Genomic DNA, 17,265 nt, shown 5'->3' with positions numbered 1-17,265 from the left:
ACCTATAAAGGGACAGTCATGTATGTCTGAATAATGAATCCAAAACAAAATATATCGAATATTAATTGCCCAGTAAGATATTCTAAAATTTGGCAAAGCCATACCACCATGCTTCTTTAATTTCTGCAATAGAGGTTTACTCAATCTAGGATTTTTATTATTCAAAATTTAAGATAAAATTTTAGAGTCTACTCTATCAAAAACAGTTTAGGTACAAAGGAAGGGATTGCTTGGAATATATATAAGAACTTCAGTAACACTATCATTTTAATAGCATTAATTCAACCAATTAATGATAATATCATAGGAGACCATTTAGAAAGTATTTGTTGTGTGTGTTCAATTATTGGAAGAAAGTTATATTTATACAGGTCCTTAAAATTTTTGGTAATTTTAATACCAAGATAAGTAAAGTTATTTTTAGCAATGCTAAAAGGAATTTGATCATATTGATCCAAGTAGTTATTACTAGGAAATAACTCACTTTTGTGCAAATTTAATTTATATCCAGAAAAACTACTAAATTCAGAAAATATAGATAACATAGGAATCGATTTCTTAGGATCTGAGATATAAACTAACAAATCATCTGCATATATTGAAACCTTATGCACTTTATCTCCTCTCTTAATACCTTGAACATTGTTAGAGTCCCAAAGAGCAATAGCAAGAGGTTCTAAAGCCAGGTTGAATAACAGCGGACAAAGAGGATAACCCTGCCAGGTACCTCTGTATAGCCTAAAATAAGGAGATTTTTGATTGTTAGTTATAACTGTCGCCATAGGAGCTTGATAGATCAGCTTAATCCAGGAGATAAAACCTGGACCAGAATTAAATCTTTCTAAAACCTTGAATAAATAAGACCATTCTACCCTATCAAAGGCTTTCTCTGCATCAAGGGAAGCAACACATTCGGATTCTTTAGATGGAGAGGAATGAATAATATTCACTAATCTCTGAATATTAAAATATGAATATCTATTAATAAATCCAGTTTGATCCTTAGAAATAACTATAAAATAACTAAAAATCCTTAGAAATATTTTTGAGCCTGTTAGGTTAAATCTTAAAAAGAATTTTGGAATCCGCGTTTCATAAGGAAATTGGTCTGTAAGAGGCACATTCAGATAAATCTTTTCTTTTTTGGGAATTAATGAAATTGTTTTCGGGAGGATCCGAGGATATAGAATCAGTGAAAATTTGGCATAAATGAGGTGTAAGTATTTCAGTAAATGTCTTAAAAAATTCTACTGTAAATCCATCCGGTCCCAGAGCTTTATCTGATTGAAAAGAGGATATAGCCCTTGCTGTTTCCTCTTGTTTAGTAGGAGCATCTAATGTATTCATATCTTGAATAGAAATTTTGGGTATATTCAATTTTTGCAAGAATCTATTCATAAAAGTAGTGTTGTCTGGAAAATCAGATTTATAAAGGTTAGAGTAAAAATCCAAAAATACCTTATTAATTTCCTGACAATCTGACGTTTCAGTTCTATCAGATCATCGTATTTTCAAAATCTGCCTTCTAGCCATAGTTGCTTTAAGTTGACCGGCCAACAATTTACCTGACTTATTCCCATGTATAAAAGATTGATTTTTAGATGTCAAAAGTTGCTGGTCAGTGGGAAAAGTCAAAAGCAGATCATGCTGTGTTTGAAGTTCCACCCTTTCCTTATATAGATCTTCACTAGGTTTTACTAAATATCTATTTTTTTAATCCTGTTAGTAATCACTAAAAGCTCTGCTTTAGTTTTCCTCCTGAAAGCGACTGAATATGAGATTATCTGTCCCCTAAGAAAATATTTCATCGCATCCCAAATAACCAAATTTGACATACCCTCAGTTGTATTTAATTAAAAAAATAGAGAAATGTGCTCTTTAATAAAGCTTACAAGTGCTGAATCATGTAGCAGTGTTGCATTAAATCTCCTCCAAGATGGATTCCATGTATTATCAGGGAACTTCAGTATTAGTGTCGTGGGTGCATGATCCGATAACGCAATAGCGTCATCCGCACAGTCCGCAACAAAAGGCACCAATCGCATATCAAAAAAAATGAATTCTTGAATATTTATGATGTACATGTGGGGAAAGGGAAGAAATATCCTTTATAAAATATCCTTTGGAGAAATCTCCAAATATCAACCAAACCATATTCTGGTAAAAAAGAATGAATACGGGTCACAGCCTTATTAGGAAGCCACAGGTTGGTTTTTGACCTATCAATCGAAGGATTGGGACAACAGTTAAAGTCACCTCCCCAGGATCAACTTGTATTCATTTAATTTCGGCAACACAGAAAATAACCTCTTAAAAATTCAGAGCTTCCTGCATTAGGTGCATATACACACACACACCAAAGCCACCTTTTGACCACATAACAAACCAGTAACAATTGAGTATCTTCCAATTGAATCAGTGACAGTATTAAAATGTACCAAAGGGATTTTAAAATTAATAAAAATAGGTATCCCTCTAATTTTAGTTACTGATGAAGAATGAAACTGAGAGCCCCTCCAAAATTTAAAAAGAACAGTTTTCATCCTCCCTATGGATATGGGTCTCTTGCTCAAAAATAATATCAGCTTGGAGTGTTTTTAATTTCTTAAAGATCTTTCTGCGCTTAATAGGTTGGTTCAAGCCATTCAAATTCCAAAAGATTATATTAATTTTATTAACATCCATAATAAGGCTTTAATTTAAAATTTTATAAAATAAGTTAGTGCGCTGGCACAGACCAAACCCACAGGGAAGAACAAATTATAGATTCAGTCAGAGGGGGGAAAAAAACATGATTGACAGGAAAACCTCTCAGGACTGCCCAGTCAAAAAAGCCTAAACTCATTGTCCCGCCCCTCTCCTCCCACAGCCCGAAAAGCATCCAATAGGCGGACAGCATGCTAAACTAAAATCCCTAAACCCCTGTCTCCAATAGGCAGACTCTTTTTAAAAAGTTATACGCTAACACCGCTAACTAAAGACACAACAGATACATAAAGAAATAAACTAATTCCAAATATCTTGATATGTCTAACAGCGGTTAGAACATACTTAACAGCAGCCATCTTAAATTCATTTAATAAAAATTGATTACATATTCAAAAAAGATAGATCCAACCAAATAATATGTTACAACTAGTGCTAAACTCTTCCAAATCCTAAAGGAAAAAATAAAACAGCCAAAATGATGTCTGGGCAGACATAAAACGTAGATTGAACTTTCAACGATACAGCTGCAAACAACTCCCAGCTAAAGATTGAGTGTTTAAGTTGCTTGCAGGCTTAAGCTCCTTTATAAATTTCCAAGCCTCTTCTGGGGAGTCAAACTGTTTTGGATGAGCATTGGGGGGGGTGGGGGGGGGATATTCTCAAACGAGCTGGATAACGCAAAGAGGGATGACAGTTCTTCTTAAAAAGTTCAGCCATCACTTCCCAATATTTAATTCTTTCTGCATAAACCTCTGGGTCAAAATCTTCATCTATACAAATCTCTACTCCATTATAAATTAGCTTCCCCCGCTTCCTAGCTTCTGTAGTAGCAAAGTAATGCAAACATAAAATCACCAGGCGAGGTTTCATCTCCACTGAAGGCTTCGGGCAGAGGATTCGGTGAGCTCTATCTATCATTGGAGGAGCTTTGACTATCTCACTAAAAAGTGAGTGTAGCATATTCATAAAAAAATTTAGTGGCTCACCAGTTTCCATGTTTTCAGACAAGTCCAGTATGCATAAATTCATCCTATGACTTCTGCTTTCCAGATCAATCGTTTTCTTCTTAATTCTTGATAATTCTGAAGAAACCTCAACAATTTTCTTTTCCATAGTAGATATCTTTAATTCTTGTTCTTTAATCACTTGATTCACTGTCTCCTGTTATCTTCCGATTCTTTTAGTGGCCTTTTTAAGCGTCTGATGTTGAAATTCCAGATTCTTCAGAGATTCCTGGACAGCAGAGATGGTTTTTTCAAACTTTTCATTAGCATTCGTCAGTTTATCAACTTGGTGCCCACCATTCCAATCTTGGTGTTAATATCTTGCATCAAAGAAAACATTCTTTCTGAAGTAGAGACGTCCTCTGCCTCCTTTGTTTGTTCAGCTTTGGAAACAGTTTTGCCACCTCTTAATTCGATTCCAGTTTGGGTTCCAGCCATCGTAATTAAATCGTAAATCCTTCATTAAAAGTAATGAATCTTCAAAGTTTAAACAAAACTAGCAGTGGAAAGTAAGTTGTACAAGGAAGGAGTAGCGCCAACACGCATTTTACTCCATGGACTGCGGAGAGGAGACTCCAAGGGAAGTTAATTTGCTATTTGATCATCTTGATAATTCACAACTGTATTGTCAAGGAATTGGTCATGTTGAGAAGGAAAAGGAATTGTTCTTTAATTCCTTGGATTCAGCTTAATACTATTCTATTTTTTGTTGGATTTTATAACTAGTGGAAGCAGAAAATCTAGAGGATCTTAATCAGAATTTCTGAAGCCATTGGATTAAATAACTTGCACTCAGTGACCGTTTTATTAGGTACACTTGTACGCATCAGTAATGCAAATACCTAATCAGCCAATCATGTGGCAGCAGTTCAGTGCATAAAATCATGAAGATGTGGTCAAAAGGTTCAGTTGTTGTTCAGGCCAAGCATCAGAATAGGGAAGAAATGTGATCAAAGTTATTTTGATTGCAGAATGATGGTTGGTGCCAGACAGGGTAGTTTGAGTATCTCAGAAATTGCCAATGTCCTGGGATTTTCAAGCATGTCTAGAGTTTGCAGAGAATGGTGCGAAAAACAAAAAAAAACATGTAGTGATTGGCAGTTCTATGAGTGAAAACACCTGGTTAATGAGAGAGGTTAGAGGAGAATGGTCAGACTGGCTCAAGTTGACAGGAAGGCAACAGTAAGTCAAATAACCACACTTTACAACAGCGGTGTACAGAAGAGTATTCACACTACATGTCAAACCTTGAAGTGGATAGGCTACAGCAGCAGGTTCCACTCCTGTACCTAAAAGTGGCCACTAAGTATAGGTTATAAATGAAAAGTGGTGTTCTAGGGAGATGTCTCATAATCTGAATGTATTTATTGACTGAACTGAGAAACTGGTTTTTAATGATGGAATGTAAAATAATACATTGAAACAGGCAATGTGTAATTTATGAATGGATACCCAAAATTAGAAAAAATACAATTTTTTGGCCAGGCTTTGAACTAAACTGTTAGGAAAAGAGCATTTCAAATCTGATGTTCAGAGCTTGATTAACACTTGAAACATTCTTTTAAAAATATTATACATTGTTTGAGGATATTTTGGTACACCTCTTGCCCAATGTTTTAAAATTTAAAAAACAATCACTGTGTATTATGAATCTGGCATTCTGGGGAGATTTTCATTTAAAGGGATCGAGGGCATGAAAATGATGAGAGGCATAGACGATGCATTTGTTTCATTGAAGTGTCTGATCATGTTTTTGCTTTGTTAGAAACCTTTTAAGCTTTTACCACAAGCTAATGGACTAATGCAATTGATTTCTAGCAAAACTTATTTTTGCAGGACATACCGTTGGCTTAATGTTCAGTTTAAAAATAAAGCAAGTATTTCCCGAACAGTAGTTCTTGGGTTGAACTGCTTGGCAATAGGTTGGCCTTTTGAATACAATGCCATTGAGCTTTGCAACAGCACCTTCTGAATTTTAATAGAAATTGTCCTAAGGATAATATAATAAAAGCAAGGACATAATGTTGAGGATTCATAAGACATTGGTGAGGCCTCACTTGGAGTATTATGAGCCGTTTTGGGCCCTTTTTTAAAGAAAGAATGTGTTGCCATTGGAGAGGGTTCAAAGGAGGTTCACGGAAATTATCTCAGTATTGAAAGGCTTATTGTATGAGGAGCGTTAGATGGCTTTGGGCCTGTACTCACCGGAATCCAAATGAATGGGGGGAGGGGGATATCATAGAAGCCTATCGAATGTTGAAAGGCCTTGATAGAGTGGATATGGAGAGGATGCTTCCTTTGGTGGGGGAGTCTAAGGCCAAAGTCACAGCCTCAGAATGGAGGGATGTCCTTTTAGAAGGGAGATAAGGAGAAATTTCTTTGGTCAGAGAGTAGTGAAACTGTGGAATTTGTTGCCACAGATCATTGGTTATATTTGAGCAGATTCTTGATTAGTCAGAGCATGAAGGGATACCGGAGAAGGCAGGAGATTGAAGCTGAAAGGGAAATGGATGATGAAATGGCAGAGCAGATTCAATGGACCAAATGGCCCAATTCTGCTCCTATATATTATGGTCTAGTGATCTTATTTTACAGTGGAACAAGCTGAATCCAGTGGCTTTGAACTCACACTTCCTCAGTTCCTATCAGTAACCTGCCATTCCTTTTTTACCCATCCCAACCCCAGTTTTATTTCCAGAGAAGATTGTGCCCAAATCTCCACAGGCTGTCACCACGTGGAATGACATTGACATGGTCTTAGGAAACCGAAGGAAAAATAGCTGTAGGTCACAAGACAAGACCAAGAATGTAAGTGAACTTCAGTGTTTTTGTGGGTGTGTGTATTTCGTAGTGGTTACAGTTTTTCTGTCTCTTTCTTGAAGTTTCTTGGGTGTTGCATTATTTGAATAGGGACTGTCTGGTTCTACAAAATTTAAATGGCATTTATTGCTGGTAAGATATTGGTATAAGAAGGCTAAATCATGTTGTCTAGGTCTCTTTCCCATCTTGGTCTTCTCTCACTACTTTTCTTTCCCACTCCCTTTGTTTTCTCAAGCTTGAAAACAACCATAAGTAACAAGTTTTATGCCTAATTCTTGACTTTAAAGAACCTCAGATTAAAATATCAGCATCCAACAGAAGTTTGAAATTTTGCATTTTCTCGGTTTGGACAAGGTTTACATAGTTTTTTTTCCCATTTCTGTTGTAAACCAAAGAGTGCAACGTGTGAGTTCAGTACTTCCTATCCAAGGCAAATTCTTTGTTGTTCTTGAGAACCTGAGCTTTCTCCTGATCCTGTGGATAATTTGCTGGAAAAAGTTCAGGATATATTTTAAGATTTAGTTCCTTTTCTATATCAAGGAATCAAGGTGACAAACTAGTCTGGTTTAATACAGAAAAAGGGGAGAAGTCCGAATACACAGTCACATTCTGCTTTTGGAGTGTTAGCTTGTGTTGATTTGCCTTTGACCATTACACTTTCTAGTTCAAATAAAAACTACTTTTAATCTTCATTTTATAAGCATTGTGAATTGAACTGATTTACAGTAAATGAGAAAATACAAAATCTAGCTGCAAAACTTTCAAGCAGCTAGTTCAATTTTTACATCTTTCTGTAGGGAAAACAATTGTCTTGAAGATTCTGGAGGGTGATAGTATGGGCAGATCTGTTATGGACATTTAAGGGACTCTTTGGGCATGTAGATGAAAGAAAGATGGAGGGCATTTGGGACAAGTAGATTAAAAGTTTGGTGCTACATCATGGGCTGAAGGACCTGTGCTGTGCTGTTCTATATTTTTATTTCTTTCATTGTGTGAAATATATCTTCGGCAAGTTACCATGAAAGTTACAACATCTCTGGTGTAATTAAAATATGCATTGCTAATTTCTGCAAAATGTACTTCAGTAACCTTTTCTTTCAACCATAAATCTCATATAAATCTTTTTTTTTATTTGTGCTTCTATCCTTTTAAACTGGGAATAAAGCCAGATAGGATTTTAGATTTCTAAAGCAATTTAGCCTTGCATCATTAGCATAAATGGCTTGTGTATAAAGTTCTCCATTTCAGAAGTTTGGCTGCTTGGCTACAAGTGAACGGCACTTTGGAAGCTGAAGGAATTGTATTGTTTATTTAGCTTGTATTAAATGGCTAATTGCTATGTTGGTATATATTGTCAACAACACATTTTTATGATGAAATTTTATTCCAACGTCATCTTCAGGAAAAGGATATGAGTACAGAGTTAAATAATTCCCATACAAGTAAAGGGAGCTCGTGGCAAGATACAAGAGACAAAGCTGGTAAGGACTGTGTACCTGTAGTAATTACATGCCTAATAGATTATCTGTTTCTGCATAGACTGGGTGACATGAATGCACATAAAACATCTTAAATTTCTGAAAGATAAACCCATATTTTCAGCGGGGTGGGGATGTGTCTCTGCTGAGGTAAGTGTAAGGCACTCCTTCCCTCCGCTAGCCTGCAGGTGTCGTGGTTTTTCGTGCCTCACAAATGACCAGGAGACAGAAGATTCTTCAAGAAGGGTTAAACTTTAATTTGCAAATCAAAGCTGAGACAGTCATTGAGCTAGTCGCTGATTGCCCACAGATCCTCGGACACAGCATTTTTTATAGCAAAATCCTGGTCTAGTTTCACACGTACCACAGGTACAGTTCTAATCTACATCTCTTTAGCTATCTTCCATTAACACACCATTGTCTTTTACATTCCTAAGATTTCATTCTCTTGCTAAATTGGGTACATGCATAGCAAATAGCAAGTTTCAAAGCTGACTACATCTCCTTGCTACCTCTCATTAACATATATTAACACACCATTTGTCTTCTACATTCCTAGGATTTCATCTTCGGTACATGCATAGCAAGCTGACTACATAGTTTTGGTTACACAGCAAATGATACATTTTATACTCCATAATATTTTTATACTCCAATACAGGTCACCCATGGGCAAGGTGTAGCACCTGCTTCACCCCCGATCAGGGTCATGTGAAGCCACGGGAGCAAGTGGTGGATAGTCATGTGACGTGCACTAGCTGCTCATAACCCCTTGGTTACACAACCAACTGACACCCGTACACAGTGGCTGGTGTCACCAGTCTTCTAAGGATGCTGCCCAGAAGAAGTCAATGGCAAACCATTTATGTAGAAAAATTTGACAAGAACAATCATGGTCTTGAGACCATGATCGCTTACGTTATACAACATAGCACATAATGATGAGTGATGATATTTTCAGCTGAAAGAGACGGCTCTTTTTTCAGTATAAAAGTCAAATTTGACCCAACCACAACCAATCCAAACTGGAATTGAAACCAAGCCTAAGGTCTTGTAATCTTTTCCAAGTCTGACCCAAATAGTCACAATAACAATAACCTTTAAAATGACAATTTCAGATGTATTATTCCAATGCAGCAATATTAGGCAAATCATCCAGACTCAACCTGAAGCCAAATGTCTTATCAAAGTATTGACCCGACCATATCCAAACCCCTATACTTGTAGTTAGCTCCAGAGTCAGGAAGCCTACTCCATAGGATGCCAATGTTTGGAAGTTGTTACAGTGAATGATTAAGCCCAAATCAAAAATATGATGTTTGAGTTTTATTTTCCTAATTTGTAACTCAAAATAACCATTTTCCTCCTTCCTGAAGGATGATGATAACAACTTTATTTATAGAGCACTTTTCATACAGACGATGTAGTTCGAAGTGCTTTATGATGGAATAAAAGTACAAACATGAAAGTAAAAGAGATGTTAGTTAAAAGTAAGGTTAAATAAATAGGGTTTGAGCTGGCGTTTAAAAGAGACAACTGAGTTTGCATCTCTTATAGTTTTAGGTGTTGAATTCCATAGTTGAGGAGCATGTTCAAAAAAGCTGACCTGCCGGTTATCTTTTGAGGGAGATTGTATAGTCCACTTGGAGGGATTACACTTTGGTCATTCTGTGCTTCTATTTTAGTGTCACATTAATCATAAGTGTTGGCAGAGAAGTTTACTGGGGCCTTGGCACTTCATTTAAGTAACGTGTAGAGAAATCTTTGTGAGATCAACTAGCAAAGTCTAAGTCAATAAGCCAACAACCTGGAGAGCTAATGGTGGAGTCTGAAGTCATTTCTGCTTTAATAGTTTCACTTTGGTGTATTATGCTTGGGGATTATACTATGAACATTTCAAGATCTCAGACAATTAAAAGCTTGAAATTACTTATGATTTCAACATAGGAAAGAATGTGGGAGCTGAACCATCTAACCAGAAAGTTGGCAGATTTTACAATTCACTGCTGAATGACCATCAAAAGTTTGCAGTCAAACAAATTGTCCGTGGCGAGTGCAGACCAACACCATACATTGTGTTTGGGCCCCCTGGCACTGGGAAAACAGTCACCATTCTTGAAGCTATTTTGCAGGTATTTGATATCTTCAATGTTTTTAGTATATTTTAAGATTCATTTGGCTGTTCACAGCCTCTTCAATGCAGTGAATGGATTTGCTGTCTGTGCCATTGCACCATTCCAGTAGCGATCACTGGAGAGAGGAACATTTCCTTTCATTTGCATTGGTTGATCTGACATTCTCACTTTAGCTATCATCAAAGGTGTTTTTTCCCTCTCTCATTCTCTGAAAAATGTTGACCTCTGCATTTCCTGATCTACAGGTGAAAATGGTAAATCACATTTCAGTGAACTCTCACTTTCATGTACAGTATATAACTTCTGCATTATTTATAATTCAATGCTTATTGTTATTTGATGAAAGAGTGTGCTGTGTTCTCATATCTTGCTGGTTACTTAATGTTGAACTGGAAAGAATCCATCTGCTCAGAGTTCCAACTCGTATTCTTTAAGGCAGATAGATTACATACAATAGGAAATTCTTTGAACTGTCAAGCATAAAAATTGATCCATACTATAATTGGGATAGTTTCAAGTTTGTTTCAATAGAAAACTAACTTTCTGCACTTGCTGTCCTTCGTTGTTTCGGCAAAGTTTAATGCCAGTATTGATATTCTTCTGTTTAGATTTACTTTACTTTGCCGCACAGTCGGATTTTAGCTACTGCTCCATCTAATAGTGCTGCTGACCTGCTCTGTATTCGGTTGCATGAAAGTGGTCTGCTAAACCAAGGAGACATGGTGCGAGTTAATGCTACCTGGAGGCTTGAAAAGGTGTGATCATTTAATCTGCATAAAAGTCTTTAAGGAATTTGCTGCCAGGATAGAAAGAATCTATTGTACCTAGAAGCATTCTGATTTAGACACCAAAATGTTAGATATGAAAAATGCTAATTTTATGATTTATTAATAAGTCTTTTTCTTCTGACTGTCTCTGTAGAACTGCACTTAGATCTTCCTTTGCACTACCAGTTTAATATTAGTGTTTTTGGGGGCTTTCTGATTGAGAATTGGCTACCACATTTCCGATACTACAGGAATGCCTCGACTTTAAAATTGTCTGAAAAGGATTTGGGATATCCTGAAGGAGGTGATGTGACTGGCTCAATGCAACATCCACTCACTTCAGCCTTGTTTTTTTTTTAAATCGTGCATCTACTCTGACCTTTGGTCTTGATTGGCTTTGTGCATTGCATAATGATTGTTACTTTTGTCTATTAAATACTCCCAGCACCCTCTTTTCAAATTCATTCACATGCTTGTGATGAACCGTCACTGGAAAACCGCTTTCAACATTACATATTTTTAAAAATACATAATTTTAACCACAGCCTTTCTGCCTTCCACCCCAAGACACTGGTAATTTAGTGAGCTTTGTTTTTTTTATGTTGGTTGGTTTGCAATTTGATTGGCTGTAGTATTTGTGGACCACTTGTTAGGGATCACTTATTTGTCTGCTTCATTTTAAATGTTCACATCAAATCAAATTCAAGTTTAATTATCATTCAACCGTACATGAATACTTCGGAGGGAAACAGTGTTCCTCTGGGGCCAAGATGCAAAACATACATTGCACATTTAAACTATCAAGCAAAAAAATAGTCATGTAAAAAAACAGATATATAGCCAAGACCCTGAGCGACATGTCCTGCAAATAGATGGTACAGATTCTGGCAGTGTGCAGCCACTACAATCCAGCCTGTCGTTCTACCAATTAAACACTAGAGGGGGCAGCACTGATGGGAGAGGCCAACCCCACGCCCCCACCTCCCCCCCCCCCCCAGACATCGCCATGGCATCCCCAGCATGGATGCCATGCTGCACTGCCTCCAGTGTCCCCTCTCCTGGACTACAGCAGCAGGCAGGCCAGCAGCTTGAGGCCCTCAGTACAACTAAGGTTATGCAACTTCCCCACCACCAGTTTGCACTACCAAACATTTGATTGTACACTTATCTCACGAGGATATTTCCATTACTCCCCAATTTACTTGTTAGAAATTTAAATATTGAAAGTTGGAATCTTACAGAAGATGACTAGTTGATCAGATATCACTTCACTCTCATAGGGTTGTCAGGAAAGACAAGGAAATGTGTTAAATGCTGATCAATTAAATGGATATTAAACTTAATAATCTTCAAGTCAGCATTATAGCTTTTGATTCTGATACCCCTTCAGGGGTGTATGGTAGCATAGTGGTTAGCATAAAGCTGTTGCAGCTCGGAGTGCTGAAGTTCAATCCCAATCTCCTGTCATGAGTTTGTATGCTCTCCCTGTGGAATGCAAGGGTTTCCTCCAGGTTCTTCAGTTTTTTCTCAAAGTTCAAAGATGTAATGGTTAATTGATCATTGTCCTGTGAGTAGGCTAGGGTTAACCTGGTGGATTGCTTAGTTTACTCCGTCTTGTATTGCTAAGAAAATAAATTAAATACAAATTCTGTAGTACAAGGCTCTGAATCTGAATAAAGAAATTACATTTTTAGTTAGTCCAGCCATTCTGTAGCTCTGTGCACTTCAGGACAATGATCGCCTTTAGAGAAGATTTGTGGTCAAGGCTTTTAAAAAGCTTATGATTTGGCCCATTATTACTGATCTGAAATGATGTAAGTTTACTACATAATGTTAAGAAATAAATTGGAAGTTGGTATTTGAACATTTGTGCTGCTGTATGTTTTTTTTGCAAAAAGTTTTGGTTCAGGCCTTTTCAGAATATTAGATTGTACATTTTCTTTATTCTCACAACTTCATATTTTTTTTACCTTTACTGCATTCGTCAAGATTCATATATATTGGAGTTTCAATCTATATTCTCTGTACTGATTCTAACATGTTTAATGGTTTTCTTTCTTGCACTAAGTGATCCAGAGTTAATAGTTCCATCTAATATCAGAGAATACATACAAAAATTTTTGTTCTTAGTAGACATCCATGAAAACAGAAGAGTGCCCCATAGAATGTGACAGTAAAAACGTTAGAGCCCTAAAGCCTCCCCTGCTCCACCCACCATATCAAAGCATATATAAATTATACAACCTTGAGATTCGTTTGCTTACAGGTTGTATAATCTATGCATTCTTTGCACAGCAGCAGCAAGCAACACTTCCCCCACTTCAACTTTTAAAAAAAGCATCAACACCCTCCACCCACCAAGCAAAACTGCCAAGACCTCCATTCACCATCTTTATCCTACTTCGGACCTCTGCCTCAAAATGTGCACCAGTTAAATACTGTGACTGGGGTATTTTCCCAGTAAGACTCATCTGAAAAGGGAATACAAACATTTTAATACCTCCTCCAGCTAAAAGCCACAGAAGCTTCCATGTATTCATATTTAACGCTGTTGAGTAATTGTTTTATTGCAATTTCCACTTATGGCCATAAATAACCTGAGGTAAGAACAGAAATAAGTTTCTGATTTAACCCCATTTCCTTTGCAGTACATACCTGAAACTGTACAGTTGTACAGTAAAGATGGAGAAGATCTCTGGGAGGCAGCACGCTGCAGGATAATAATAAGCACCTGTAGTTCAGCCGCATTATTCTATCAAATTGGATTGAGGTAAAATGAAGCAAATAGCAATGAAATACTTTGTAATGAAATTCCTCTAAAATAATTGTAAACAGATGTTTTTTAGACTTCAAAGAACAACTATAACAATCCTAAACACAAAGTAAACTGCAGATGCTGTGTCAAATCAACACGTACAAAAGCTGGATGAACTCAGCAGGTCGGGCAGCATCTATTGAAATGAGCAGTCAGCGTTTCGGGCCCTCCTCTCTTACCACCGTTCAGGGCCCCAAACAGTCCTTCCAGGTGAGGCAACACTTCACTTTTGGGTCTGTTGGGGTAATTATTGCATCCAGTGCTCCCAGTGCGGCCTCCTCTACATCGGCGAGACCCGACACAGATTGGGGAACCGCTTCATCGAGCATCTCCATTCCGTCGCCACATCAGACAGGATCTCCGGGTTGCCACCCACTTCAACTCTGCTTCACATTCCCATTCAGATATGTCCATACATGGCCTCCTCTACTGCCGTGATGAGGCCAAACTCAGGTTGTAGGAGCAACACCTCGTATACCGTCTGGGTAGTCTCCAGCCCCTTGGTGTGAACATCGAGTTCTCCAACTTCCAGTAATTCCCTCCCTCTCCCTTCCACCATCCCACTTTCACTCTGCCTCCTCTTCTAGCTGCCTATCACCTCTCTCATGATTCTGTCTTCTTCTTTCCCCTTACATTCCTTCTTCGCCTCTCCTGCCTATCCCCTCCCTGCTTCCCCTCCCCCACCCCTTGATCTTTCCTCTGATTGGTTTTTCACCTGGCACCTTCCACCCTCCCTCCATCTTCTTTATAGGGCCCCTGCCCCCTCCTTCTTCAGTCCTGACGAAGGGTCTCGACCCGAAACATTGACTGCTCATTTCAACGGATGCTGCCTGACCTGCTGAGTTCATCCAGATTTGTAAGTATAACAATCCACTTTCTGATTTTCCTTTTGGTATTGATCTGTTCTTGCAGATTTGACAAGTTGCAACTCTAAGTTAGGTGTCGGGGCGGAGATGCATCTCTACTAAAGGAGGTTGTAAGACGCTCCTTTCCTCTGCTAGCCTCCAGGTCACCCTTGGGCAAGTTGTAGCACCTGCTTATCCCTCCGATTAGGTCATGGGAGCAGGTAGTGGATGGGCATATGAGCAGTTGGTGATAGCACAAGTGCTGGTTATTTGACCATTGATGCCAGGCAGACAATATCTGAAGAGTATTGATAATGGCTGGGGTCACCCATCTTGTAAAGACACTGCCCAGAAGAAGGCAATGGCAAACTATTTCTGTAGAAAATTTGCCAAAAACAATCATGGTCTTGAAACCATGATCACCCACATCATAAGACACAGCACATGAAGATGATGATGCACTTAATGTGTAATATTTGAAATTGTGAAACTAGCTGTATTCACTTAATGGTTGGGCTTAGTATTTGTCTTTTTTGATTTTAACATTCAAATATTTGACAAAAGAAATTTATTGTGAATACTGTTTTATACAGAGAAAAACAGCTGTTAATGGAACATTATGTCGTAAGTTTATCAGGAACAAAAGAACTGAGACTATTGATAAAATTATTTTTAGTGACTTGGACTGGTTTGTGTTAAGGTTTCCTTTTTGTAAATAGCTGGTGAATAGGAATATTTTCCTTCTAAAGCAGCTGATTGTGCCCTATTTTTGTCTTTCCCAAATGCATTAAAGGAATGGCCACTTCACTCATGTGTTTGTGGATGAGGCTGGACAAGCAAGTGAACCTGAATGTCTCATCCCTCTTCTGTTGATATCTGGGAAAGATGGACAGGTACGTATGATGTGATAGTGGAAAACAAGCAGGATATGGGTTGGTTTGGACAGAACAATTGGTATACACCTACTTTATAGATGGTAGCATTTGCACTTCAGGTAATGGGCTAGATCTCCTATGTGCAATTCTCGTCTTAATTCACTTGAAAAATCTTCAACTGATTAACTGGTGGATGTTGTAAAGTAAGCTAGTCGAAACAAAAACTTGTGTTCTAATTTTTTAAAAATCTTAATTCCATGTCAATCTTGAGATTCCTCCTGATCTAAGTATTTTCAGCAATTTGTCCCTTTGTTTCCGATTGCAACATCTGTAGTGTTTTCCCTCTATTATGCAGAACAGGAATTATTTATATTTCGCCTTGCCTGAACTGCATATTATTTTGATAGACAAAATTTGGAAAGTACTTGGTGATGAAATTTCCAACTAAATTGGATCTTAGAATTATGGTTATTCAAAGATTCAATATCAGAAAAATGTATATAGGTAGTCCCTGAGTTACGAACAACTCGCACTTACGAACCGAGGAAGAAGAACACTGTCCGCCATTTTAAGTCGGATCACAACGCCGTCCACCACTTTACCCCTCCCCGTCCCCCTCCCCCGTTTCCAGTCGACTGGTGGCGCAGTGAGATCAGCGCCAGGCTCAAGAACAGAGGTTCTTGAGTTCGATCCAGTGAAAGACCACTGCCGAGCAAGCTCTCCATCTGTGCTGGGTTGATATTGAGCTCGCAACTCGACCTCATAAAAAAAGACACTGCCACCTCCAGTTTAAATTCCCACGTGGAATATTGTGGAGGATCAAATACCCAAACTGAACACCACCCCCACTTGTCCCATTTGTCCTGTCTCAGTGCAGTGGACTTTAGGACCCAGGGAAATCAGTGCAGCGGTCCTTGGGACCTGGCGGAGCTTGGGATCCGCCACCCGCATTGTTTCTGTTCCATTGACAGGAAATGATAACGTTTGAAAATAAAGTGGAAATAATAAAGCGATTGGAAAGAGCCATCAGTCATTGGAAAAGCGTTAGGCTACAGTCGGTCAACGACCAGAACAACTTTAAAGGATAAAGTGAGAATAATGGAGCATGTGAAAGGCCCTGCCCCAATGCAAACTACAATTATTACTAAGAAACGTGCTGATTTAGTTATTGAAATACATACGTTTCTTAAGTGTTTTATATGCATAGAAAGGTAAAATATATACTATATACTAAGACAAACGTTTGACTAACTGATGCTAAATAATAACCAAATGTACTTGTTCCGACTTACGTACAAACCCGACTTAAAGACGGACTCAGGAATGGAACTCGTCCATAACCCGGGGACTGCCTGTACAATATACATCCTGAAATGCTTTTTCTTCGCAACCGTCCATGAAAAGGCGTGAAGGAGGCCTGGGAAGGCAGGAAGATATAAAAAAGAACACAGCCTTAAGAAGCGGGCAGCTTCATTTGTGGGCAGCGGAGTGCGCCGGGAGCAGAGTGTAGGGCTTGGGCTCAGGGGGCTTAGGCGGAAGAGGGCACAGTAGGCTTATCTTTTAGTTCTTGTTATTTTCAGTTATTTGGGAAGTATGAGTGTGAGGGCAGCTTGTTGTTCTCAGTGTCGGATGTGGGAGGTCCTGGAGTCTCCGAGCCTCCCGGACGTCCACATCTGCACCAGGTGCACCGAACTGCAGCTCCTGAGGGACCGAGTTAGGGAATTGGAGCTGCAGCTCCATGACCTTCGCCTGGTCAGGGAGAGTGAGGAGGTGATTGAGAGGAGTTACAGGCAGGTGGTCACTCCGGGGCCACGGGA

The 17,265-nt window shown here is 38.5% G+C and overlaps 1 protein-coding gene across 1 annotated transcript in view; it reads left to right on the top strand.

The window, feature by feature from the left end:
* mov10l1 (Mov10 like RISC complex RNA helicase 1) overlaps positions 1 to 17,265 on the top strand; it is a 74,650-nt gene that overhangs the window by 38,498 nt on the left and 18,887 nt on the right. Inside the window, exons 14-19 of the mRNA XM_059988486.1 lie at positions 6,400 to 6,521; positions 7,936 to 8,014; positions 9,959 to 10,143; positions 10,755 to 10,901; positions 13,562 to 13,683; positions 15,367 to 15,466. Coding sequence (XP_059844469.1) covers positions 6,400 to 6,521; positions 7,936 to 8,014; positions 9,959 to 10,143; positions 10,755 to 10,901; positions 13,562 to 13,683; positions 15,367 to 15,466 — 755 coding nt within the window. The remainder of the gene's footprint in view (positions 1 to 6,399; positions 6,522 to 7,935; positions 8,015 to 9,958; positions 10,144 to 10,754; positions 10,902 to 13,561; positions 13,684 to 15,366; positions 15,467 to 17,265) is intronic.

This window comes from Hypanus sabinus, chromosome 13 (genome assembly GCF_030144855.1).
Source record: "Hypanus sabinus isolate sHypSab1 chromosome 13, sHypSab1.hap1, whole genome shotgun sequence".
NCBI classification, from domain to species: Eukaryota; Metazoa; Chordata; class Chondrichthyes; order Myliobatiformes; family Dasyatidae; genus Hypanus; species Hypanus sabinus.
This window is presented reverse-complemented; position numbering and strand designations above follow the sequence as displayed.